Source organism: Argiope bruennichi, chromosome 3 (assembly GCF_947563725.1).
Source record: "Argiope bruennichi chromosome 3, qqArgBrue1.1, whole genome shotgun sequence".
NCBI classification, from domain to species: Eukaryota; Metazoa; Arthropoda; class Arachnida; order Araneae; family Araneidae; genus Argiope; species Argiope bruennichi.
In genome coordinates, this window is record NC_079153.1 from 85943478 (window position 1) to 85969790 (window position 26313).

At 29.3% G+C, this 26313-nt stretch overlaps 1 protein-coding gene across 6 annotated transcripts in view; it reads left to right on the plus strand.

The window, feature by feature from the left end:
- LOC129963348 (CUGBP Elav-like family member 4) overlaps positions 1-26313 on the plus strand; it is a 542668-nt gene that overhangs the window by 413128 nt on the left and 103227 nt on the right. For all 6 annotated transcript variants that reach the window (XM_056077669.1, XM_056077671.1, XM_056077674.1 and 3 more), the window contains one exon: positions 20845-21003. In XM_056077669.1, the coding sequence (XP_055933644.1) occupies positions 20845-21003 (159 nt within the window). The remainder of the gene's footprint in view (positions 1-20844; positions 21004-26313) is intronic.

A 26313-nucleotide genomic window follows, 5' to 3' on the forward strand; every position in this document is an offset into this window, starting at 1 on the left:
GATTAAGGTGAAACTTCGGGATCTTATACGGAAGACATTCTATTTTAATGTACCAGAAATCGCAACATAAAAGTTTGAAATACCTTGTCTTTAATTTTAACTCTTTTCTCTATATACATGTTATTAATATTTGTAATGAAGAAATTTTGCAATATATTGCTCTATTCTTTTTTTGACATTAGGTATTAAAGTTTTAAATATTTGATAATGATTATCACTAATTAATTGTTAATTATATTGCATATAATTAGGCATAAAGTTCAAAGATTTTTAGTTATTTTAATAGATTCTAATTTAAATTAAACAACAAATTAAGAAACAGTCTGTAATACCTTTTTGAGTACTCTAAAAAATTTGATTGGGTAATGTGTTAACTTATATTTAATAATCAAACATCAAGACATTTTAATAATAAATTTGGTTCATAAATTTGAATAATATTAAATGTCACATTATTCAAAAATTTATACCGTTGTATTTTTTAATGCAATAAAATAATTATTCATTGCATTAAAAATCGCAAATTTTATTTTATTTTTGTAATGTGTTTTATTTTTTTAGTTATGTAAATGTGACTTAATATTTGATTCATTTTTTTATATTTTACTGCTTTATTTATTTATTTATTTTTGAAAAACTTATGAGGTGTTTTATGAGGATTCTCGAAACCTATATTTATTTTTCCTCTTTTCATTTAAAAACTATGTCTGAACTAAAATCTAATTATTACCATGAAATTAATTGTATTAGGAAATTAAACAATTTTATAATGCAATTTAGCATTGAAAACGCAATTTTTTTTTTACTTAAAATAATTTTTAAATTTTTCATATTTTTCGAATAAAAATCATAACAAAATCAATTATCCTTTTTCCTCTGTAAAAATATAATCTAGATCACGTCCAAATTACACTAATTTTTCATTTTCCCATCATGAATCAAAATAACTACCACTAAATATTAACTTAAAAACAATATTTACGCTATCATCTTTTATTTCGCACACTAGGGACAATGCAATCTACACAGCCCTTTTTATTTCATTAATTAAATAAATAAAAGTTTCCTTTCCTCGCAACAAATTAACTATTCGATTGCAACTTTATGAAATTCGTTTTTGTTATAAATATAAACATTTAAATTCTTTTTAATTCCGTTAAAAATGTATAGTGTGATTGTCGAGAATTTCTATTTTTTAAATATTTATTTGAGAAGTATGCTTTAAATTTAGCAGATTAATAAGTTTAGATTTAAAATTTTACATAATGATAATATTTTGATTTAATTTTCAAAAAGCAAATAAATTCCAATCCAAACAATATTTAACTCAGAAGACATTTTTTTTCTTTATTTATTTTTTATAAAAGTTAAGCTTTCCACTTTTTTTTTCAAATTACTCAATCTTTTCCAATTTTGAAGATGAAACTGTGAAAATAATAATAATTAAAATATTTGAAATAATTTCTTTATTTTGGACACACGTATTAGATTTTCGCCAGCCATTTACCATAACAGAATGTACATTTTTACTTTCTAGTGTATGTAAAGAAAGTATAATAATCGCCTAAAAAATTCGAACTCGATTTTTAACGAATCTCCATGTTTCAAACTTCTCTGAGTTCAAAAAAAAAATGAACACTGTCTGTTCGTTACATGATTATGTAAAAATATTTTGAGATGGACGAATGAAATTTGGTATATGATCTCTATTTTAAATTTGTAAATTTTTATCAATTTTGACCGAAATGCATTCGGTGGAAGTATGTCTGCCGACTATCCAAATGTACGTTAGCACAATAACTGCGATACGAAGAGATTTTTGAATGAATACAATTTGGTACACAAACATATCAAAATGTAAATACCTATCAAATTTGGGACCAAATCTGTCCAGAAATTTATTGTCTATCAGACTGTATCTTTACAAGTATGTAAATTCGATGATTCAAAAATGTTATAAATAAAAGAAATTTAGTATGTGATTTTGTAATTCTGTATTGAATTGTATTTTCAAACGATCGGGAAAATAGACTTCCAAAATACTCGTTAGGGGTTCTATTAGGTGGCTTCATTTCAGTAATTTATCGCCAAAGATAGCGCGCTAATAGCATCTTTCGGAACTATTGCTTGCTGATGGCATGCAGTTAATAATACAAAGTACATTTATTAGAGAATAGCAGAAAGCTTTGGAATAAATACTGGAATAGAAATATGCCACATCGATAAAAATAATTTATAATTAATTTTGAATGTAAAAAATTATTAGTATAACAACAGCACGACTTTTCAAAATTCTTAGCATTGTTTTGAATATGTCATTTGAAGCATGAATAATAAAAAATATTTCAAAATACTAAATTACAGTTTGCTTAATCGGATTAAATTGTTTTTTGATGGCCCGGTTTCAGAAAATTGTATTTATTTCGGAACAGTCAGATAGTAAAAGATTTTTGAAAATAATGATTCAATTACTTCTTTTTTTCTAATAATTCTCGAAAGAAAATGGGCTTAATAAATATTATTTCAGCCATTAATATTTTTTTCAACATCCAAAAGCATCTGAGAAATTCAAAAGGCAATTTTGAATTTAAAAAAAAAATGTAGTCGAATAGAAATTCACAAGATGCAATTGAATTAATTCAAAAACGAAAAGCCAAATAATATTTTTTTTAAAAAAATAAAATTAAAACATTGTGCAAATAGCAAGCAGTAGGGATGAAATTTTTACTGTAGTATTTCTCCTTATATTTCAAAGCACTTAATAGTATAAAATGAAAGGAAAAAAAATAAAATTCTAACTTAAATCGCTTACATTTACGAGAAAAACCCAGGCCTATGTAAAAAAGATGCTTTCTAAAACATACAAGACGACGTCAAATTTGGAATTCAATTTTTTTTCCTTTCCGCCAAACGATAACAAGACGCAAAATGTTTAAAGAATAAATTAAGCCTTCTGATTTATTCCCTCAGGTTACAAAACAACTCCGCTTTGTTTACTCTTTTCCTTGCGCCTGAAACTCACGTGATCCTCCCCTCCCCGAACCTCCCTCGCTCAAACGCAGACGACTTTTAAGAGGACATTTATATCAACGAAGAAGATCTAAAGGTTTTTAGAAAGCTCATGCAAATGTAGACGCTGAAAATTCAAATTATATTTCGCAGGCCTCATCCATCATAATATGTGATTCTCCCTTCCCCTGCATCCAACCCTCTCCCTATGAATTCTCAAGTCAAACTGGCTTAAGTGCATTTTTAAAAATCTTTTTTCCCCTTGAAATGAATATTTATTTATTTGTTGAAATTTCGATGGCTAATATTTATCATTGTGTTGACATTATTTGATTTTTTTTTTTGTTATTGTTGTAGTATAAATTGAAGTTGATAGTTTTTTAAAAAATGCAAAATTTTGATGGGAATTAGTGTATTTTAATAAAATTTTCAAGGCATCATCGATTATCGATATATAGAGAAACTTTTTTTCTTGTTTCTTTTGTTCAAAGTTATTGTGTTTACTTCAATTTTAAGTGATGAATGGCACAAGCAAATATTTTAAGAATTTAGTTTTGTTTTTAATTTTTAGTATAAATAAATAGTTTGATTGATGTCTAAGTAGATTTTTCTTCAGGAAAAAAAAATATAATCTGTTTGAAAGAATTTTATTTTCGCATATAAAAATCAGAGTTAAGTTGTTTTCAAATGTTAACATTTATCTTGTTCTCTATAAAATAGTTTTTTATTTGTTTCCAATACAAAATACGTCACATAAATTTCTAAAATACTGTAAAAATATGTGAAATTCTTTTTCTACAAAGCAAGATTATTGTTAGAAAGAATTTTTTTAAAATAATATTCGAAGGAAATTTCATTTTTACTTTTTATTTCAAACAAAATCTGCATGGGAATTTTACTCCACTGCAAAAATAAATATCTTATTAGAAATTCTATTTGTAATCAGGAAATCATTCCTCGAATTAATATGTTAAACAAATTCCACAAAAAATCGTATTTATTTATTATTTCAATATTTTGAAATGTTCATTAAAATATTCAGCATTATTTCAGTATTATTTTATTTTAAAAAGATGTAAATATTTTCTCATGAATATTTTTTTCGAAAATTATTACTCGAATTTAAAAATGATGAAAAACACCGATATATAATTGAAGTAAAAAATTAAAATATTTATCATATATTACTTTATGGGGAATTTGTTTCTTATACTACTTATACGAATAATAATAATTTTTACAGTCGTAAGTTTTATATTCATTTCTCAAATCATGTTGTGTCAGATAATTTTACTATATTTGTTTTCGCAATTCATATAACAAATGTAATTTTTTCATATTTTAACTTACATTCATTTGCTTTTTTTATTTTAAAATTTTCAATAGGAAGATATTAATATTATTATTTATTTAAATCCAGTACTTATTATATTCTCAGTTTTGTTAAAAAAATGCTTTTCTGCATGTCTGTAAAGAGATATATATTAACATTCCTCGAAGCCTTTGTATGAATTCTATTTCTTCCATAGTACAAAATAATATACATTTGAATTTATAACGGTTTTTCTATGTAGTACTTTAAAATAAAGTAAGATTGCAAATTCGAATTTCAGTTTTACCCAAAATCCAAAATTATGTAATATTTAAAATAAGATTGACAGAATTTAAATGCATTTAAAATTCTGTCAAGTGTCTGCAAGTGTCTTAGATGCAAGTGTGAGCTTATTGCTCACTTGAAATAAAACTGTCACAAAACTGAAACTAAACAGTTGTCTAATAACTCTTTTTTACTTTGATTAAGACTGCCACAGTACGAAAAAACTAGAATTCAACAGGAGAAGCGCATGAAGTTTTATTTATTAGGTTTATATCCCAAAAAATCAAAAGATGATTGATAAGAATGTTTTGACTGCTTTCTCCAATGCTATATATTAAAACTTTGACAAATATGTGATACACTTCCAAGAATTTAACATTATTCGAATCTTACAAGCAAAAAACTCCTATTAACTTACTCTCTTTTTAAATAAATCATATGATCATTCGATATGCAAGTTCAGAAAGCAATATCCTAATTCAAATGACATTATCGATATCTGAACTCAATGACTCTTTTTCGTAGATTCAAATCTGGACATAAATAAAAAAAAAGTCAAATCCGTAAATAAACAACTATAATTTCAAAGCTTTGTTAGCCTGATAGCAAATTACCAACTTATGATATCCTGATTTTAGATTCAAGTCTGGATTCAATGAAAATCCATCTTGTCCACATGTTAGGTTGTCAGTAAGTCTCTTCGTGCATCTATTTATTATTTAATTTACTAATTCAGATTAAGAATTAGAAACGGAGTTTACGATAAGCCATCATCTCCAATTGTTTATTTTCTAAGATAAGTAAACACAACTAAGCACCTTCATGTTATTTTATAGTAAAATTATACCTAATAATCGTAAGATGTTTATACAAAAGAGATTCCAGTAGAATACATTTGTATACAAAAGAATTTCCAGTAGAACTTTGTTATGTAATCGTTTAAAAATAATGACATATTTCGTTAGAAGATTATACTTAATACAAGTTAATAATATCACGAATTCAAAAATTTAAAAACTATTAAAGATGTGATTTAGTAAAATAGCGATATAGATTCTCTTTTTTTTTTTTTTTTTTTTTTTTTTTTGAAAACTGACAAAGGGTTTCATTTATCTTTTATTAATGCAAATTAAATTAAACAGACAAAAAATAGCGATGAAGGCTGGCGTCCAAAAAATAAGAATTACTATCCTTCACAATTTATAGCTTTTTTGTACCATCATAAATATTCTACAACTATTCAGAAATTCTCTACCATCCCTCATAAAACCTATAATTTTCGCAAAACCCATTTTTAAGGCACCCGACTTGTACCATTTGTGTTCAAAACCTCAGCAACATGCGCATAATGAGCGCAAAAATAAACCCATTTAATGTTAAAGTTTCGTTCAATTTGCGGCGCAGTTAAAGTTTTCCTAGCGAAGATTCAAACTAAAAACACATTTATCTCCTCCCAAACTTTTCCCAAGTTGCTGCAGATACCTTAGCAGCTTAATTTTGGATTCGCCGGCGCTTACCATTGATATAATGCGAAGAAAGCACTTTGAGGTATCACCTATATTTGTATGGATAAAACTTAAAACTGGCAATTTTTATTCCTTATTTATGTACCAAAATTTTGAAATAGATTTTTCTGACGGTTATTTTTCTGCTGCATTTTCGATTCAAATAGATTTGGCTAATCAGAATTTAGGGATGCTTTTTTTTAATAAAAAATATTAGCAAAGGGACATATCCACATTTTAACGCGTGTAAAAATTGAAATTCTTTTGAAAAAGGTGAATGGAAAAATTTGCTTAGTCGTTTCATATTTTTACAAATTTATAATATTGCTTCTCCTGTGCAATTAGTTTCGTGGTAAAGTAAAAAGTTTTACAGAAAGTTCTTATGAATACTGAGTCAGTGACTCCTTGCCTAAGTGTGAAACTCTTCACCATTTAGTGACAAAAAGAAAAGACCCAGAATATTCGAGAATATCGGACCATTAGGACTCGATTTCTGACGAGTATTCAAGAAGCTTTTTTGTCTTGTCTTGGAAAATATAAGAATATAAGAGATAAAGGTGAAGTCATTCAATAATGAATAATCAGTTTTTGAGTCGAGCTCAAGCGAATAGTTGAACGAGTTTTCTCTGAGCACTTTGCTAGCGATTTTTTGCTGCTTGTAGCTATTGCTTGTTGTGTTATTTTGTGCACGCTTTGTCTGTGTTTTTCTATAGTGAATCCTTGCTTTCGAGTAGAATAAAGCGTCTTTATCTATTACTGAACATATTGAACCCTCACACTGGATTTAGAATTTTCCATAAAAAATATTGCTTTATCATATTTATCATTCCAGAATAAATTCAATAATGTTCTAGCAATCAATACGTAATCTGACCGCGGTTCAAAATTACGAGGTCCGTCCCAAAATAGCCCGAGTATTACTTTACAACGGGAAGTTAATATAACTAAATTAAACTAAACTAGCAATCAATATTAATTCGCTGTTACCACATACAAATGTTTAATTTAATTTAGAGACATTGATGTCTCATTTAAAACTGCTCGAGACCTATATTTTGCGAGTATTTCATAAAACTGAGTTGATGAGTATATGCTGTGAGTATGTTGACTTAACATTATTATAACTAATTAATTAAACAGGGTCAAAGTAGAGTTTCAATGGAATCGGATCTCGAATCTGCGATCCTCTTAAATTTTGTAAAAGTCACTGCATTCAAAACTGCACAATCCAAGTAGGAGAAAATATTTTGTTATTTGGATATCTGCTATCATCAATTATTTTAGCTAATTAATATAATTTGCATTAATAAAAATATAAATGAAATTGATTTAAAAGATCTTACAAATATCCAACTATATTGCCACTTTTCACTTCTTATACGTTTAACAGATCACATTACAATCAAAAATTAAAATTTTTAAAAAGATAATAGTTAATTTTCTATTTAATATAATATTTTACTTTATAACGGATACATAATAGTATTATTAAATAAAATTTACAGACATTTAAATGTCTGTTTGTTTTTGCTGAGACATGTAAATGTATGTTTGTGTATAAGCTGCAGTGTGTTCATGATGATGCATTTTCTCTTGTTCCAATTTCGATTCAATTGTTTGATTCTCATCACTAGAGCTAAATAATATGACTGATTTTCAAAATTATAAGAGAGTATGCATAGTCTAAATAACTTCAATGTCATAGAAATTGGTTTTATTAAATCATAATCTGATTATTGTGAAATGAATTAAAGTTTTAACTCCATAATCCTAGTGTGTTTCCAATTTTCTTTCATTTCAACAATTGAATAACTCAGCATTCAAGCAACGATATGCTATACGGTTGAGTTTTAATATTTCCGTTCTTGTGACTCACTCCTGTGATTCGGACCATCGATTAGATTATCCCTTCTTTTCTCTCTCTTAACTACAATAGAAAAGGCGTAAGTGTGTGTCACATGAAAAATAAACAACACTCAATATATTAAAATAAACTAATGACTGCATACTATCTAACAATTAGTTTCATAATCATGCTATGTCTCCCCGTAATTTATTATATTTAAATGATTTTTTAGTCAGCTTTCAATCAGAGTTTCATAACATGATATATTTTTATATTTATCAGATTTTCGTATTTTTATTTATATTTTTATATTTAACGTGAGTGATCCGTAAGATGGTGGACACAAAAACAAGTGTCCATCAACATTCATATTTTCGTATAATCTATATATTTCTAAGCGACAGCCAGTAAACACGAATGAAATTCTAATATATTAACCCTCCAACTGCTTATCTTTCATTTCCCATGGATTGCAGTCAATCTATTTTTTGCTTTATTCCTTGATTTCCGCGGGCTTGTTTTATCTTTTATTATTGCAGATTTGCAGATTATATTATGCAATTATCGGATATTGCATAATGATAATAATTCTTTGCGTTTTAAAGCTGTTTTAACTGATTTGCAAGTGTTGGATCTATATGGTAATTTTAAAAAATCAGCAATCATAAAGTATTTTGTATACAAAAAAAAATAAAACTATACTCTTTAGCTCAAGTCAGATAATATATAGATATAATATAAGATTAAAAAGTAATAATATATATATATATATATATATATATATATATATATATATATATATATATATAGATTTAAAAGATTTATATCATGAAAAAGAACACTATCCTCCATCAAAATTTTAAATCTAGCATTTTTATAAAAAATTAATACTTTATTAAATACCTTGAGTGTAATATTTTACTTAAAGCTTCGATACACCTCATTAAAATATTTTTAAAAATAAATTTAGTTCTCAATAAGGTTTTATACTTTTTCATCTAACTGTAAATGAGGCTGTTAATTATTCATTCAAATTAATATTCTGCACTATTAATGAGAAATAATATTCATAAAAACAATGGACAATGCGTGACAAAATTTAATGAGTTCGAAAACAAAAACAGTGATACTACTAAATATTCATAGAATTCAATATGAATTTCTTGAGTGTTTAAAATAATCATAATTCAATTTTTATAGACAATTTGTTTTTGCATAACAATTTAAAATAAAATTTCGTGGACTTTTCAGGGCTAATTATTAACATAAATTAAATAAACTTTAATTAAATTTTGGAACTTATGCACATATTGCATACCAAATGAAGGAGTAGATGCGTTGAATATTTTTAGAAAACACTCCGGATAAATCGTAATAATCTTAATAGTTTACTTTAGAAAAAAATTAAAAACTGCAATAAAATTATGTACTCAAACTATTATCTCAATCTTCCAAGTGAAAATGTTAACTCTAGAATAACCAGTAGAAGTGGTCTCTCGAAACTTTCTCACATATTCTCCAATAAAATTTTTCTATCCTCTTCTCCCCGCATATAAACAATGGGTCAATCCGAGATACTTTGCATAGCATTGATAGATAATTATTAGAAAAAATGGATCTTTGGCTTAAATCTAGTATTTCTATGGAATCTAGTGTGAGAATACATATTTTGAATGCCTTTTTTACTGACCAATCGACACTTTATTTGACAATTGCAATTTTAGTTACAAAATCACATGGCAAATTTCATATGTTTAAGTCATTTCGTTTTTTAGCTGCTGCGTTACAAACATGATGTTTAGTCGTTATGTTGCAGACAGAGAATCATAATGCCAAAAAGGGAATTTTTGAACTAAAAGAGAGCTGAAACGTGGGGATTCGTCCTAATATCGAGTACATATTTTTTAACGTATAATACTTCCTCTATACTTTGCGTACGAGAAAGTAAAAATCATTATTATATTTCGTAATAAGTAAAATAAGAATACATAATTACAGTTCAGCATGAATTCCATAATTAGTCTGATCCTGATCCCACGATTAATAACAACATTTATAGATGTTATTATGAACTGAAATATGAGAAAATCATTGCATGTCTTTGTAAAGGAAAAAGAACGGACGAAAAACACGCCTGAAGTAAAAACTAAATATGAGAGAGGGTCTCACACTTAGTCCACAGAAAATTTGGATGAAAGATATGTTTTTCTTCTTTGAGGATTTATAAAGTATCTTATCATTGTTTCCGCTAGTAGTTCATTGATTCCACATCCAAGAGTAAAACAGTTTCTATCATAATATTTTATTGTTTTACTTGAAGATTTGAAAGTTACCATGTTAACAATATCCCATATCTGATTTAATGCTTCTTGGCTTCGTCTCGCTTTTTATCGTTCAATTTCCTTATACCATGTTAACAATATCCCATATCTGATTTAATGCTTCTTGGCTTCGTCTCGCTTTTTATCGTTCAATTTCCTTATACCATGTTAACAATATCCCATATCTGATTTAATGCTTCTTGGCTTCGTCTCGCTTTTTATCGTTCAATTTCCTTATGATAACTTTTGCTTCCTTGCAGTGGGAATTTCTCTAAATATAAGGTTCATGAATTCTTAAATCAAAATTAATCACTAAAATGGATTTAAAACAAGTAGTGATACACCAATGATGATGATGATGTCGTGTCCGCGTTACTACGGAAAGGGGGTTCAGTAGCTTCCGAGGGTAAAGACCCCGAGCACCCGAGGGAAAAAGTCTGACTTCTAGCTCATATAAAGATGAAACACACACATTCGCTTGCACAACCCCTTTTTACAGGGGGGCATATTCACACACCTCACAGATAGAACACAGATGAAGAACAACCATGCCCGAACCGGGATTCGAACCCGGGACGCCCAGAAGTGATACACCAATAGAAAACAAAATGCAATACAGAGTACAAAATTAAAAAATACTGAAAGCAAATATTAGTAATAAACTCCAAATGATATGTGAAATGAGAACATAACGAATCCATATAAATATAAAGTAATAAAAACTGCAGATCTCAGATCATTGACATTTACTGCGATTCAATATACAAAATTTAAATAACACATGCCGTTTAAAAACTCATAATTAATTTTTACTGAACGTAATCTTTATGTAAATACAGATAAGTTACCCAATTTAGGCCTTTGTATTTCTAAATAGATGATGTGCGTGGCAAAAAAATTCCCTCTTCTTACTTATTATCGAATAGCAGTGGTCAAATGTAAAAACCCGATTGCGGATATTTCAAATTATATAAGGCTTCTTCTCTTTTCTATGTTTGAAATAGGATTAGCGATATTGACCGTATTTCATTGTTCTGTGAAAAGCTCTCTCGCTACAGAAACTTTCTTTAGACGACATTTTTTCTCAACATATACGATATCATCTCATTTAACGTGCTGTTAGTCAAGTTCTTAAGCAGAAAATCCAAATTTTCTTGTAAGCTCTCAAGTTTGTTTGTTTGTTTTTCGGGAGGGGAGGGATCCTTACAGTGTCTATTTTTGAAAACAGGTCATAGGTATTAATGGACCTGAAAAATATTAGAAACCAGGACATCGCCTGCAATGCGGATTGCAAATAATGGATGCAGATTATCGAATGCTGACGGTTCGTCAATTCCGTCGGTTATCCTGTTGAAAAGTTCAGGAAATTTCATAGTTTAAATGTGAAGTAAAAACATATTTTAATAGCTTACTTATATTAGATATACATATATTAAGCCTTACATATATTAGATATAGTTTACATATATAGACAACTAAACAATCACCAAATATCTGAGTAATTTGAAGCCAAACAGAAGTTGGAATTTCCGCATCCGATGATCCCGCAGAATGAATAATGGGAAGATCTTCACTCCACCATTTGTTACAGATTTTGCTGGATTATATATTGTAGTACTTTGTATAGGAAGAACTGACCTACTTCCTTGATTTATGTCGAATAATATTCGCATTGAAAAGTTTGCTTTTCCTTTCCTGCATCTTTCATCAATGTCAGTCTGATTCAATTAATAGTATATAGCATTAAAACCTCGATCTTCATTTTGGAGTATTAGGAATAACTAAAACATTTTTATGCTGCAGTGATTTATCCAATTTAAATTCGTTTGCTTAGTTATATTTATGTCCCATTTCTTAAAAAAAACTCAAGGAATGTTTTAGGCGAAATTTATAATTCTGAACAAAAGTTACATGATGAGGAAGATACCTAAGTCAACACTCCTCTCGAAGACTGGAGAGTAGCCGAACTGTAGGAATCTGTTCCGACAAGCACCAGACACTAACGTGGACTTCGATGGAATTTGGGTTTCGATGCAAGTGTCCCCGAAACGAGAACTTACAATCATGCCAATACTGCCCAATTTGAATCAGCAACACATTACTCAGAATTTAATTAATGAAAGGGGCTCTAAGTTATATGCTAGTAAATAAGCTGCTTTTATCCAGAAAAAACGCTTCAGATGCATCCACACATGGTTCAAACTATAACTATATGTGAAGCATCATCTAACAAGATCTATTTAATCTGATTTAACCCATCAATTGATCATTTATTTCAATCCTTGGCTAATATTTAGTAGAGAAAAAAAAGCTCTTTTTTTTATTGAGAAAAATTATTCTATTTATTATGAACAGCTGCGTGTCGAAATATTTCGACAAACCCAGAAGAAAGGCTTCGAAATTCAATTGGGCATATTCGACATAGAAATTATTCAAATATACATACACGTATGTACATATAATTCGATCTTGATGCACATATTCTATGCTTCTAGTTGAGATATTGTGGTAAAATGCATAACCAAAAAAAAATGCAATACTGGTAAAAGCAGGTGAAGCAGATGAGGATGAATATTGTCATTTATGCTTTATTCATTGCCAACGCGATTTCGAGCTTCGGTTATTCGTTGCCTTCAATTATTCAAAACCCCGTAACGAAAACAACATCATGTTCTCTCATGATAATAAAAATAAAATAATAAGGATGATATAAAAAAAGGCAGATTTTGCCTAAAATATGTTTCACTGAAATTTAAACACTGACCCACTAGCAAAAATAAACTCCAATCAAAAATAATTCAATTTTAATAGCACTTTCATTTAAATTCTTCATTTGTCTAAACTTTAGTTTAAGCATTACTTTACTTTTTTTTTCAGTATTTTCGATTCTATTGATAGCTTGTGTTTTATTCCTCTGTTTGCCCATATTATTTTGCAAAAAAACATAACTGGAATCATTTTTAAGCTAGAAATTGATATATTGTTGAAAGAGTGAAAAGCTCGGCTGAGTTCGTAAATGGGTTATTCGGCTTAGAAAGATAAAAATAATGGAGAACTGGAAATTCTTATCTTTCCATAACTTTTTTGTGATAAAAAATGTAAAGATGTATGAATTTAGGCGAATTACCATTAACCTTAATATTGAAAGATTACCAGTAGTTGCAATTGTTTAAACTTTAGGAGCTGAAAGATAATTTTCAACTCCTACTATTATTAATATGAGAATATTTATAAGCTTGATAATATTTATAAATTGCGATTGCATAAAATGTAAAATACGTGATTCAGAAATCAGATTGTTATACCATTAATATATCATTAATTTGGGTTTTTTTAAAGATTTTGAAACATATCATTAAAGATAAAAAAAGAAAATTACAAATTCCCTTAAGAATTACTCTCTTGTAACTTTAAAACAAGTGCAATAGAAGTTACCTCTTTAGCGTTTTACTCAACAAAACTCTAGAACTTTTAGTAACCATGGCAACAGACAGAAACAAGGGGAAAAATCTACTTTCTGTCTAATAATATCTTATATTGTTCCTTCGACTTCATCAAAGCTCACTGATGTTCCTTACTGATAGAAGAAGTCGAGTTTTTTCTTAACACAACGTTCGGAATTGCATCATTCCAAAATTCCTTTATAATTTTAAACCAATTCTTTTTTCGTTATGAAATATCATTTTCCGAGATTGATTCGATGTGCCCGGGTCCCAAACGATCTCCTATTCTTCTTTCTTCTGTAAGTGGTTCCCTCGGCTAACGAACTGCCGCACGGCCAGTCATTCGGTGAAAAAGCAAACGACTGGAAACCGGATGCCACCCCCAAAAAAGAAATAGGTATGAGATTAAATTCATTTTTCAAAGGTGGCGACTTACTCAACCGGGAACAATGTTTTCGACTCTGCGAAATGAAAGAGAAGTAAAAAAGTTCTCTTTTTCCTTCCACCTTTTTGGCAGCACCACCCCCCTTTTCGATTCAGTTCTCTTTTTCTCTCTGGAAAGAAAAAGGATCTCGAACCCAATTTCCTGTCATCTTTTTTTTGCGAAACACTCAAACTGTAACCGGTTCCACAAGAAGAAAGAAAGAAAGAATATATAAATATATAAAACAAAAAAAAAACTGCAGTGAAATGAAATCAAAAGTTTTAGAGAATATTGAAGAAAACATGCCTGCGATTATCATCACAGACGGAAGAAGTTATGAAAACTTATTTCCGACAGAAAAATTTAGTGACCGGTTTTTTTTTTCCTTCTTCTTTCAAAATTTTTTTTTCCTCGCCTGTTTTTGTTTTAGCCGAGAGGAAACAGAAATGCGCGTTTTCTTTCAGAGGTGGGACACTCTGTCAAGAAAAATGGGAGAAAGAAAAGCATTTCTTTCCCCACGCGGTCCAAGCGTTATCTTTGAACTTGCAGGTATTTATTACTTGACGTGCTAAGTCTCACTCAAAGTTGTCACATTCGAACGCACCCGGGCGAAACATAAAAAAAAAATAGACTCAAGTCTTTCAGTACTTTTAGCACTGTATTTCAATGGCAACTCTTTGCCCAAGAGAAAAAAGAACTATAAACAATATTTTTTAAGGTGTTGTTTAACTTCTATTAAATCAAACTTCTCGAATTCAATGATGGATGCTGTTTCCTTCATTTTACTAGCCCTAAAATGATAGTTTTCACCTTCTATTCCTCAATTATGAAAATTTATGAAAGATAAGTTATCTAAGATTGTATTTCAAGATTAACCCTTCGCACTCGTAAGGTGTCTCTCACTCACCATTCAAAGCGATGCATCATTATGAAGTTTTATTTATTTATTTTATTTTTATTGTTAAAAATACCTGCAGAGTAATAAGAAGATACAAATTAATTAAACGGGAGAATTCAACTTAAAACAATTCTATATATTTTTTTTTCTTAGTAATAAGTAAGTTTGTATTAGGTGAATAATATGCATCGAATTACTTTTCCGAGTGCAAAGGGTTAAATTTTTTTTTCTGAGAAAAACAAGTTATTCAAAATAATTTATTTATAATTGGGGACGTAATAGGAAATATGCAAACTGTTAAGATAAATGAAAGGTTTTTTTTTCATCGTGAGACTTTTTAAATGAAATGAGTAGAAAATGCAACTAAAGGGAGCAGCCAAAAAAAAGGGAAAATAGGAGGAGCTATTCGTCACTGCAAATTCAATACAGACATAAAAATACTGTTTTTCCTTTATTCACACACTAGCTGCCTTATGCACGAATTGGTTCTCCAGGATTATTTTTTTGGCAAAAATTTCTATAAAATGTTTTGTGTAACTTGATTTGAATAGTTTCCTCTGTAAAATATTTAATTTCAAATTTTTATAAATATAAAACTGGTACTATTTTAGGAACTTTACACCATTCTGTTCATTGTGCCATGAATTTAGCTAATTTTTTGTCGATAATTTTATACGTTTCATTATTGAAGAGGAAAGAGCAACAGTGTTTAAAAGTTAAATCTTAAAACATTTTCACCATTGCTTTATTCTGAAATTAAATCTTGGTTGTAATTACAACAAATTTCAAAAAAAATTAAATGCTTGCTTTATATTGAAATTCATACAACATAGAAAAAAATAAGACGAAATTTCATATCCTGATCCTCAATAATGGAAAAAAAGATCTGATGAAATATTAGCATCGTTGAAATTTACTTCTTAATGAAATATATTAATATATTGTAAAATGCGCTTAAAATATTTTTAATTAGATTAAAAATAGAAAACAAAAAAATAATATTGTTGAAAAACTAATTGTCTGAATTTTAAAATTATATAAAAATCATTTTTGATTTGCAATATTTTTAGAATTTATCACAAAAAAATTCCAAATTTCATATAATTTTTAATTAATTAAAATTCTAATTAATATTTCAAACTTATCACTAGCGGTGCGTATTCTCATTCCCAAAAATATATATATACCCAGTTTAAATCTCAAGGTTAATGACATTACACATTCATTTTTATTCATTCGTTAGAATGTCAATACATACATTTATTTTTATTGCAGTAGAGATAAAAATATTTTCATGTGTATTAAATTATTTTGAGCATCAATCGAAATATATAATTCATAAATTACACAGCAGGATAGCAAAATCAAACTGGAACCCGATTTTACAAAATATGAGAAAATGGTTTGAATCGACATAATCTTCAAGTTGAGAAATTTTATTTATTCTCATTTTTGCGAACGGCAACAGGTAATCTTGTTTGTTTGCAAACAAAATGGCCGCATGCAGTGAAACAGTGATGTGGTTAAGCAAAATGAAATCTCCGTAAACAATTCTAAAGCCATTTAGATGTGTCTTTAATAAACCTCCACCAACGCAATAATGAAATAAAAGAGGGTGAGAATAGTTTTGCATACTTTGCATCAAAGAAATGCGTAGAGGCTGTACATTCTGTAGCTGCCTCTATGGGCCTCTTTTACCTAATCCTCACTCCGTGTTGCATGAATTCTCTGCTTTATTTACATCCTCATTTGAACTTTAGAAGCCCGAATATGTATTGAATCGCATCAGCGAAACTGTTCTGGAACAGTTAACTGGCTACAACTACAAGTTTTTTGCATGTGCTTTTGTGTTTGTTGATGAAATTACTTGCTCTCAACATTTGTAATTAAGGGATAACAGCTATTGTTGCTATAAATTCCAACCTCTGATTTCTTTCAAGTTCAAGAGATGAAAGTAGGCTCAACGACAATGAAGAAAATAGGAATGTTTAAAAAAATTTATATTCTGTCGCCGAAGTTCAATTATTTCTGGGCGATTTCTCGCCAAATGTAATATTGTAATTTTTTTTTATTATTATTATTATTGAGACTCTAAAAAGCCTTTATATTAATTTCCTGAAGTCATTCAAGATATCAGATTTTTCATCGCAATTTTCTACGATTGACATGATTTCGTCAACCTTAGTGAGAAGCCATCCATAAGACTTAAGTCCTATCGAAATTGTTTCCGACCTTGAGATGTTTATATGCAGTTCTAGTTAATCTATTCGAAATGCAAATTTACAAACAGGAATTCCCTTAAACAGCACATTTGTCAGTGACATATAAATGCAATCAAATGTTTTTTCAACTAGATGGGGAATATCTTATCCTTAGTGTGCATAATTTCCTTGATGAAACATCTGAACTTTGGAATGGCAAAGATAGACCGAATTCATTGATTCAGCATTTCCCGATGTTAAACCACTTGACTATGAGGATGCGAAGAAATCAGAATTGAATCCAAATGAAAACTGCTACTAGTTAATAACTTTTTGGAGAGAAATCGAAAACAGATTTAATATATTCCCCGAACAATAATTGTAGCTCATACTTAATTATATTAATACGAAATTTTTAAAATGCAAAATGAGATTCAGTAAGTTCTTTTTTTTTCCTATCTCTTGTTCTTTCTTATTAATAACAAATCTTTATCTGTATATAATTATTATTAAGTGCATTATTATTTATTATGAAAAAATCTGAACGTGCGAATCACTTGCTATATAGTTTGACGATTGAAATCGCCAAATTGGCGGAATTTTTTCTTGGCGCTTTTTGTTCGGTTTTACAACCGAGAAGTATCAATACTTTATTGGAGGCTGTATCTTTATCTGCAATGAGTAGCCATTTTATTTCACTTAAGTTCTATGCTTCCGTATCTTTTTTTTTCTAAATTATATTTATGTGATATTAAATCTTTAATTCCAAAATATTCTTAAAGCGATAAAAAATAGACCAACTTTGCGAAAAAAAGGAAAACTGTTCAAGTTCTTCCTTTTAGTTTTCCAGATTGCCCTTCATGATGAATAAATAGCAGTAATTACAAAGTTCATTATCTTCACACACACTTACCTTCTTTTAAGTTTTCCTTTGCCCTTTTTTTAATATAAATGCGAAGTGCGATTATGAATTGTATGTAAAAACATGAGTAGAATATAGCTATTTTTTTAAAATCAGTCAATGGAATTTTAGCTAAGAAATAAAATACATTCAAAAAATTTTATACACTTTCATCTCAAATATCTTTCTGATTATTTATTAGCCAGTAAAAATATATGGAACTCTAAATACTTTTTTATAATACAAATTTTATTTAATCTAATTTGTCTAGATTTAAAATATATTCTTTAATCCACTTTCATTCTTTAATCCAGACACAAGATTATTCAAGTTACTGAATACAAAAAAGATTTGATCACAAGTTTGAATAAAGTTTAATCAATACACTCAAAATTAAATTGGTGAATTTTTGTCTGAAATAAGGCAAAAGCTCCCTTGTGATGTAACCTTCATTATCCTTATTTAGCAGCAGATCTCATTCAACCAACGAATGCTCATTTGTTTAACAGACAGCCTATTCCTTAGAGAATCTTATTACAATTTGTTCATTTAATTATTACAGAACTTTCAAAAGTTTCGCATATTTGTAATTTGCTATTTAAAAATGTTGACTCCCTAAATATTTGTATCCTCTAGTGTATGTCATAGGCATTTAAATTATTTAAGTAAATGGTGTTTTTTAGTCGTTTCTCTTAACCTATCGACATCAAGCGTTATAAATTTATAAATTAACAAAATTACAAGTTATCATAGACGTTACTGGTATTCATATTGTTTAAAAAATATGTTTACTTATTTTATCAAAATTTTTAGACATCAATCTTTAATAAATTAATTAACTAAATTATGTAATTTTGAATTCATGTCTTTATATTTAAATAACCATGAATAACCATGCACATGGTTGGGAAAATGATAAATTTTAGTCATATTAAGTTCTTAAATGACAAATACTTTAGTGTAACAATTTTGAAACTAGAGATGAACAATATATCAACAAAAATGTTCTGGAAGCTAGTTCTTGCAATTCGATATTTTTTTACAGTCTCTTTTAACGAACACTTCTTTCCTTTCTATTCTATTCGAATTTGGTGTGCTCCGGTAGTAGAATCCCCACTTACAATAATTTAAAAGAACACTATTCTTGACTACAGGACCTGACACACAAGATTGCGCTCCATCCCCTTCCACTACTATTTCCCTAAAAAGAAAAAAAGTCCAAACTTTTCTCCCAAAAATAATGAGCTCCGATGGAACTCTCAGAGGGGGTCTTCCATCTTCACTTCACTTTGTCCTCATTTAATCCAATCTCCTTGGTGCTATTTCGAATGCCATTCAGGCTTAGTTGCGAGAAAATGCAACGCTAAAATTGGCTGAAAGAAGAAAGTTCTTTAAAAAAAAAAGCACTCCTGAATTACTTTACATCTTTCTTCATCTAATCTAAAAGGACTTGTTTAGTATCTAAATTAAGAGCTTCTGGTTTTTAATTAGTTTTGTTTAAGTGTTAAGTGCATCGGCAGCAGCAAGTACAGCTAGTTAATAATTATTTTCTCTCCTGATCTACTTTTAAGGAAGATTTTTCCGAAGTGCTTTTAGAAGAAGTCGGACGTGACGGCCAGGTTTCGTGTTAAGGAGTCACGGTTCTTGCCTTGCGCGCGCATATGTGTGAAATTAACTAATTTAGACTGCCAGTAATTATGTCTATTCCTTTTTCGGACATATCTGAAAAGTGCAGTTTTTTTTTTATGACTTTTAGATTTGAAGCCGCGTTGAAAACTCAGTATGTTCGCATTGCGGCAGTTGTGCGGATGTGTTGTTGTTGGTAGTAATTACCTGATGTCTTAATTGTTCGTTGATCTCAGAATTTAAAATATTCTTTGTGATAATTAGTTGCTTTATCAAAGATATGCAAGAGTAAGTGAGATTAGAGCCATCTCCTAAATTGGCGGGTAGACATTTTTAATTAAGTTTCTTTCTCCTATTCATTTACTGATGTCTCATTTCATTATTCATTTTCCAATTTCGTGGTCGTCACAAAAAATTTCGAATAAAAATGAGTTCCCAAAAATGTCTTTATATCTGAAAAAGAAGCATCAGTAATTAAAATTTATTGAACTAAGACTTCTAAACATCAAAGTAAAATGAATCAGTCTTTTCTTCGCGGTCTAGCCAAGAATTTATACTATAAAATAAGTAACAGATATCTTAATTATGAACAACTTCTTCACGATTTTAATCAGTTCAAAGATTTAGATTATATCCTTTAAATCTAAATCTACTGTGCCATTCAGAAACTAATTAGATGCCATAATGCTTTGTGGGTCGCATTCGTTGGTTAATTTCTTTAAAAAACAATACAATTGCATTGATTAGCACCCTAAATTAATAACCGCTATTTCAGTAAAAGTCTGTCCATTAGTTTGATTGAAAATTGCATTACATGTGTTTTCAGTCTATACATGTATCCCAATGTCCCCGGAAAGGCATTAGTAGGGTGTTTTAATAACATTTATAGCTGAACTAATAATAGAAAATATACTTAATTTCATTAAAAATATATGTGGGGATAATTATATCCCTTTCATTTCAACCCTCAAGCTTTTTGACCAAACATGCCCAGAATGTTTATATCCATGAATTCCTTTTTATATTTGTGATTTCGATGTGTATTGATGGTGTATGTCTTTTTTCTCTTGCAGGGGGCATCGTCTAGCCTTGTCGTGAAGTTCGCCGACACAGAAAAAGAAAGGCAAATGAGGAGGATGCAACAGATGACGGGAAACATGGGAGGCCTCCTCAATCCTTTCATTTTCAACCAGTTCGGTGCTTATGGTGCATACGCACAGGTAGATCTCAATGTACGTCACATTCATTCTTTCTTTTCTCCTCTCTTCATCTTTTACCATAATATAAATGTTTCTGACTTTATGAGACTTTTTGCTTTACATTTTGTATGTTTGTTTAATCTGACAAATCAGTTTGAATTCAAGGATAGATCCTAGCACAGCCCACCTCTTGGCGTCTTTTTGAATTCTCGCCAAACTAGTGGCGATAACGTCGCCAATTTGGCAACCTAGACGGATTTTTTTATTTACTTTTATTTTATTTTATTCTTTATTATATTTTATTTATTATTTTATTTTATTATTATTTATTTATTTTATTTTATTATTATTTATTTATTTTATTTTATTATTATTTCTGGCCTTCAAGTATCGTTTTTTAATTGAAAAATAATAATAACAAATATTTAATTAGTAGTCAACTTGGCGAGATTTCAAATAAGTTGCCAAGAGGTGAATCCATCTAGGATTTTACCGAATTCAATATGATTTCAAGTAGATTGCTCATTTCTGCTTCTAATTTTATAATAGTTCGGATGTATTCAAAAATCCGTAGGTATATTAAAAAGTATTGACAGTGGCTCTCGAACGTGTAACAATACAGCAGTTTAAAGCTATGTTTGCAGCGATGGTGACTTCCACTCTTATAAGGCAGTATCCTAAATGGCTTAACAGTGGTGGCATTGGAGCTGTTGTGGTTTATGTTCATGAGCTCAATAGTCTCACGAGGTTTTTAAGCATGGTATGATTTTGGCAATTGGGATTACTACATTGAAATTACAGAAAATCCTTAATAACAACATTCCATCTTAACATTCCAATTAACATCGCGAATTGTCTTCTTAAAAGTGAAAATCGCTATAGCTGAAAGCATAACTTAGGATTGCAATTTGTTCACGGTCGACAGAACTAGTCCTGAAGATATTTTTTTTTTTTTTTGAATAACTAAGGAATTTAGCATTTAATAAACTATTTTGTAAAATTCACAAATATTTCAATTATCTTTATTACACTAATATTATTAATTTATACTTCCCTAATTTTACTCTATATTACACTAGCATTAATTTATTATATCTATTATTATTATTATATTAACACCACTATATACGTTATCTTATGCCGATCTTGAAACTCGGAGGTTTCTTATAGGTTAACTGCTGTATATGTGGAGGGAATGGCAAATCATGCACTTGTACAATGGATAGTATCTCCTCCTTCCCTCAAGTCATTCGACCGCGGTGGCCTGGTGGTAAGGTCTCGGCTTCGGAACCGGAGGGTTTCAGATTCGAAACCCGATTCCACCGAAGAACCGTCTTGTATGGGGGGTCTGTTGCAAGTTAAATCCGTCATGACCAAACGTCCTCCCACTGGTGTGGTGTGGTGTGGAGAGGGGGTGCCAGCTCAGGTGTCGTCCTCATCATCTGACCGTGGTTCAAAATTACGAGGTCAGTCCCAAAATAGCCCTAGTGTTGCTTCAAACGGGACGTTAATATAACTAAACCAAACCAAACCAACCCTCAAGTCATTCGAACCAGCAATCAAGATGACCATAAACTACTGAATACAAACTCAAAGCGTTTTCTTAGAATAGTAGAATGGAATACTTTCAAGACTTTCTGAATTTACAAAGAAGCTTTCACAATTAGAAATCAGATATTTAATATATTATGTTAAAAACACTAAACAAGTTTAAATCGAAAGCAAACTACGCCATACCAGGAAATTTCTGGTTAATATCTTAATTTTTTCTTTAGGTCCTTTTTATATTGAAAATATTATTTGATAATGTTATTTGTGCAATGAAAAATATACAATCAATGTACCAGAATAAAACTCATTTCAATAATAAATGAATTTGTAAATGTCTGAATTACCACATCAAAGCATGTAATCAAGTTTGTCAATATTACAAAAAGGTTTTTCGGGTTGTTTTTTTTTTGTTTTTTTTTGTCCCGCCGATTGGTAAATATTTTTATAAATAATATAAATAAAATATAAATAAAAAAATTTGCAGTTTTATTCTACATTTATTTAAAAAAGTAAGTTTAACCTTTAAATATTAAATAATATCATAATATGTTTAAAAACTGTCGTGATAAAATTGTTTTTACTTAAAACTAAATTTAGCTCAGATCTGAATGAACAGAGATTGAAAAATCAAATTTTGTCTCATTTTTGTTATTTTCAAAAACAAATTCTGAAATACAAGCAAAAATAATTACTAATACTTTTTTTCTTTTCTTATTTCGTAATAATATTCTTATGAAAGATCATACATCTGAGACAAATTCATATCTCATTTTTGTATTGTTCGTATCAAGCACCAGCGATATTTAATTAATCTGGTCTAAATCTTTCCATACGAAATGGCATTCCGGAGAAATCGAAACATAAATATCTCTTTCCGAATCGGAATTAATTCTAGGCCTAATGTAGACATCTTATGATCGAAATATACATATCTTACTGCGTCTGCAGGGAGGGATTTCATTTAGAAAACATCCATATTGCGTGATTCGCAATAGAAATGAAATTCCTACTTCCCCTACGCGAACAAGAGACGCAATCAGCGGAGCTAAGAAATAACAATAGAAACAAAACCGATCCTTATTAATCAGTAAGAATATACGACAAATATATCGTCTGAGCAGTGATTTGGGGGAGAATAGACGTCCGTATTTTAGCCCGAAAAGGAGATACGTAATAAAAATAAACAAAAGACAGAGGGGGAACTAATTTCACGGTAAGATAGCGAAATTAAACAGGTAAGTGGAACTGGGTAAAATTATACGTAATGCATTTTTAAAACACCGCTTCTAGTTCCAGTTTGCCTCGTGGATTAAAAGATAGGATTTTAATTAAATGCCGTTGCCGTTTTCCTCGAGAAATCTGGCAACACAAGCAAATGCGAGCGAAATTGCATCGATTCGAATCCGACTCGCCTTGTGTGTAATAAGACACACACACTGGAATCTTTAGGAAAAACAAATTACTTAAACGTGCAAGCCTAAATTAAGGCAGCAGCAACGTTTGCAAAAACTAAGAGCCTCCGCGTCTCCGGTTGCAGTTAAGGAAGGTTTACAAGGAATTCGTTCATTCGCAAATGGCGTTGTTCCTTGGAATTAAGAGTTTGTATTTTTATTTAATTACAGCTGCAGAGATTTGAGCTGCGTTAAATAGTTGCGTAGCCCTCTGCAGTTCGACAGGACCAGTTTTAATTTGTTAGAGTAAAACTAATTTTTAAATCCGAATGTAATTTGATGCTCATATTCAGAAACCAACTCTCCTTCCGTTAGTTTCTGGGAATTTCTGTTTCCGCGAAAGGATAGATGTTTTCTCAGATTTCTGCTAATAAGTTTGATTATTTGCTTTAAATTAAATTCCCCCTTTAAAAGATAGCACCAACCAACAAAACAAATAATTTTCAGTCAGCATGAAACATATCTGAAAATTTTGGGCAATTAAATATTGCAGCTGTTATTTTGAATGGGTATTCAAATTTACAGTTCCTGGAAAGACAAAAGCAATCCAGTCATAAATTTGCGTTTAACAATGTTTCTGAGAATCTTTGAAACTTTAAAATTTCCTACTCTTATTCCCAGTGAAGATATTTTATATAAAATATTAGTCATCCACATTTGATATTAAAGGAATTCAAATGCACCAATTACACTTAAAATCGTCAGAAAAATAATCGGGGTTAAAAGTTTATGATTCCGTTTGGACGTCTATGGTAAACATACCCACCTAGTGCAGCTTCTAAAGAATGATTTCGGCGATTTAAAAATGACGACCTCAAATATATAGCAATGAACGTGGTAAATCACCAAAAGAAATCTAAAACACAGGAAACGTTGCTTGATGAAACCACCAAAAATGTAAGATACAAGCTATAGATGATCAATTTGAACAAAGCATTGAAGACGAAACTCCAAAATACAATGAAAGAATATGATATGGTAGTTTTTCAACACAAGCATACTCGCCCACATCTTGCCAGACAAGAGAAAAATTTAATTTGCTCCAATCGCTGTATTTACCAAATGTTGCTTCTTCGGACTACTATTTGTTTTGATTTGTGCAGAATGTACTTTCTGGAGAGAGATTCAATTCTGACACTGTCATCAAAAATTGGTTTGATAACTGTATTTAATCCAAATAGCGTTTCTCTTAACTGTAACTAATTTAATCCATAAGGTATAGCGTTTCTCTTCGCGGAATTCGTTTGTTATTTAAAAGACGGACAAACGTTGTAGTTTCTAATGAGAAATATTTTGAATATATTGATTTTTAATTTTTAGGACAAACAAAAGTTTTTTTTAACTTAAAAAGGGATGGAATCATATTTATACATTCAGTAATAATTGGTTAACGGATCATTTGAAAATTTTTGTACCAATTTCATATCATTTAAATTAATAAAATGCCTTTCACAGCTCTGCGAGTTTATGAAGATTAACTTTAATAAATCCCTAATTCTTTTAAATAATTTGAAATTTTTAATGTTCCTTTAATGTTTAAAGTTTTATAAAATTCGGAATAAGATCGACACGGCATTTTTTGTGGTAGTAGAATTTAAATAGGTATATGAGACATACTTACGACATTATTCTAGAAAATTGTCGTAATAATTGATAGAAGAGCAGAAAAAAACAGAGTATTATGACAAATCAGAAATTAGGATTTCCTTCGAAATTGCAATTTGAAAACTTCTTCTCACTTTAAATTATCGATTGAAAATATAGAAATAGTTTTTAAAGAAACTACATCAAAGGATGCTTTATATGTTTTACTGGAACATTTTAGAACCGAAAGAAATACTAATAGAATAGAAACAAATTGGTTCAAAAAATACATGCATCTTAGGAGTCTAATCTTATGTGCATAATTTCCAAAAGTGAGACAAAGTAACTCAAAATTTTATTTCAGTGAGTAATAGTAAATTTTTAATGATCATTTTTTATTTATTTATTCCAGATAACTTTAATTCTTTGCATAGACCTTGAAGCTGAAATTATGTAATTTAATTATAGCATTCCTTGCTCTATTTAAGATGCAATATTCATTAGTAATTTATTTATTTATTTATTTTTTTGCTTTGCTTTGCAAATATAGCCACAAATTGTTCCTGCTCTTTCCAACAATAATGAATGTTCTTGATGAAAAAATAAAATTTAATTTAGAATATTACAGGATAAATAAAGAATTCGAATGAACATAATGTGAGTGAAATAAAAAAAATCATATTTAATGGATAATATAAAATATGCTTTAAAAATACTGTGAAAGTTTTATTTGGTTCTTTACATAAAATAGATGCCA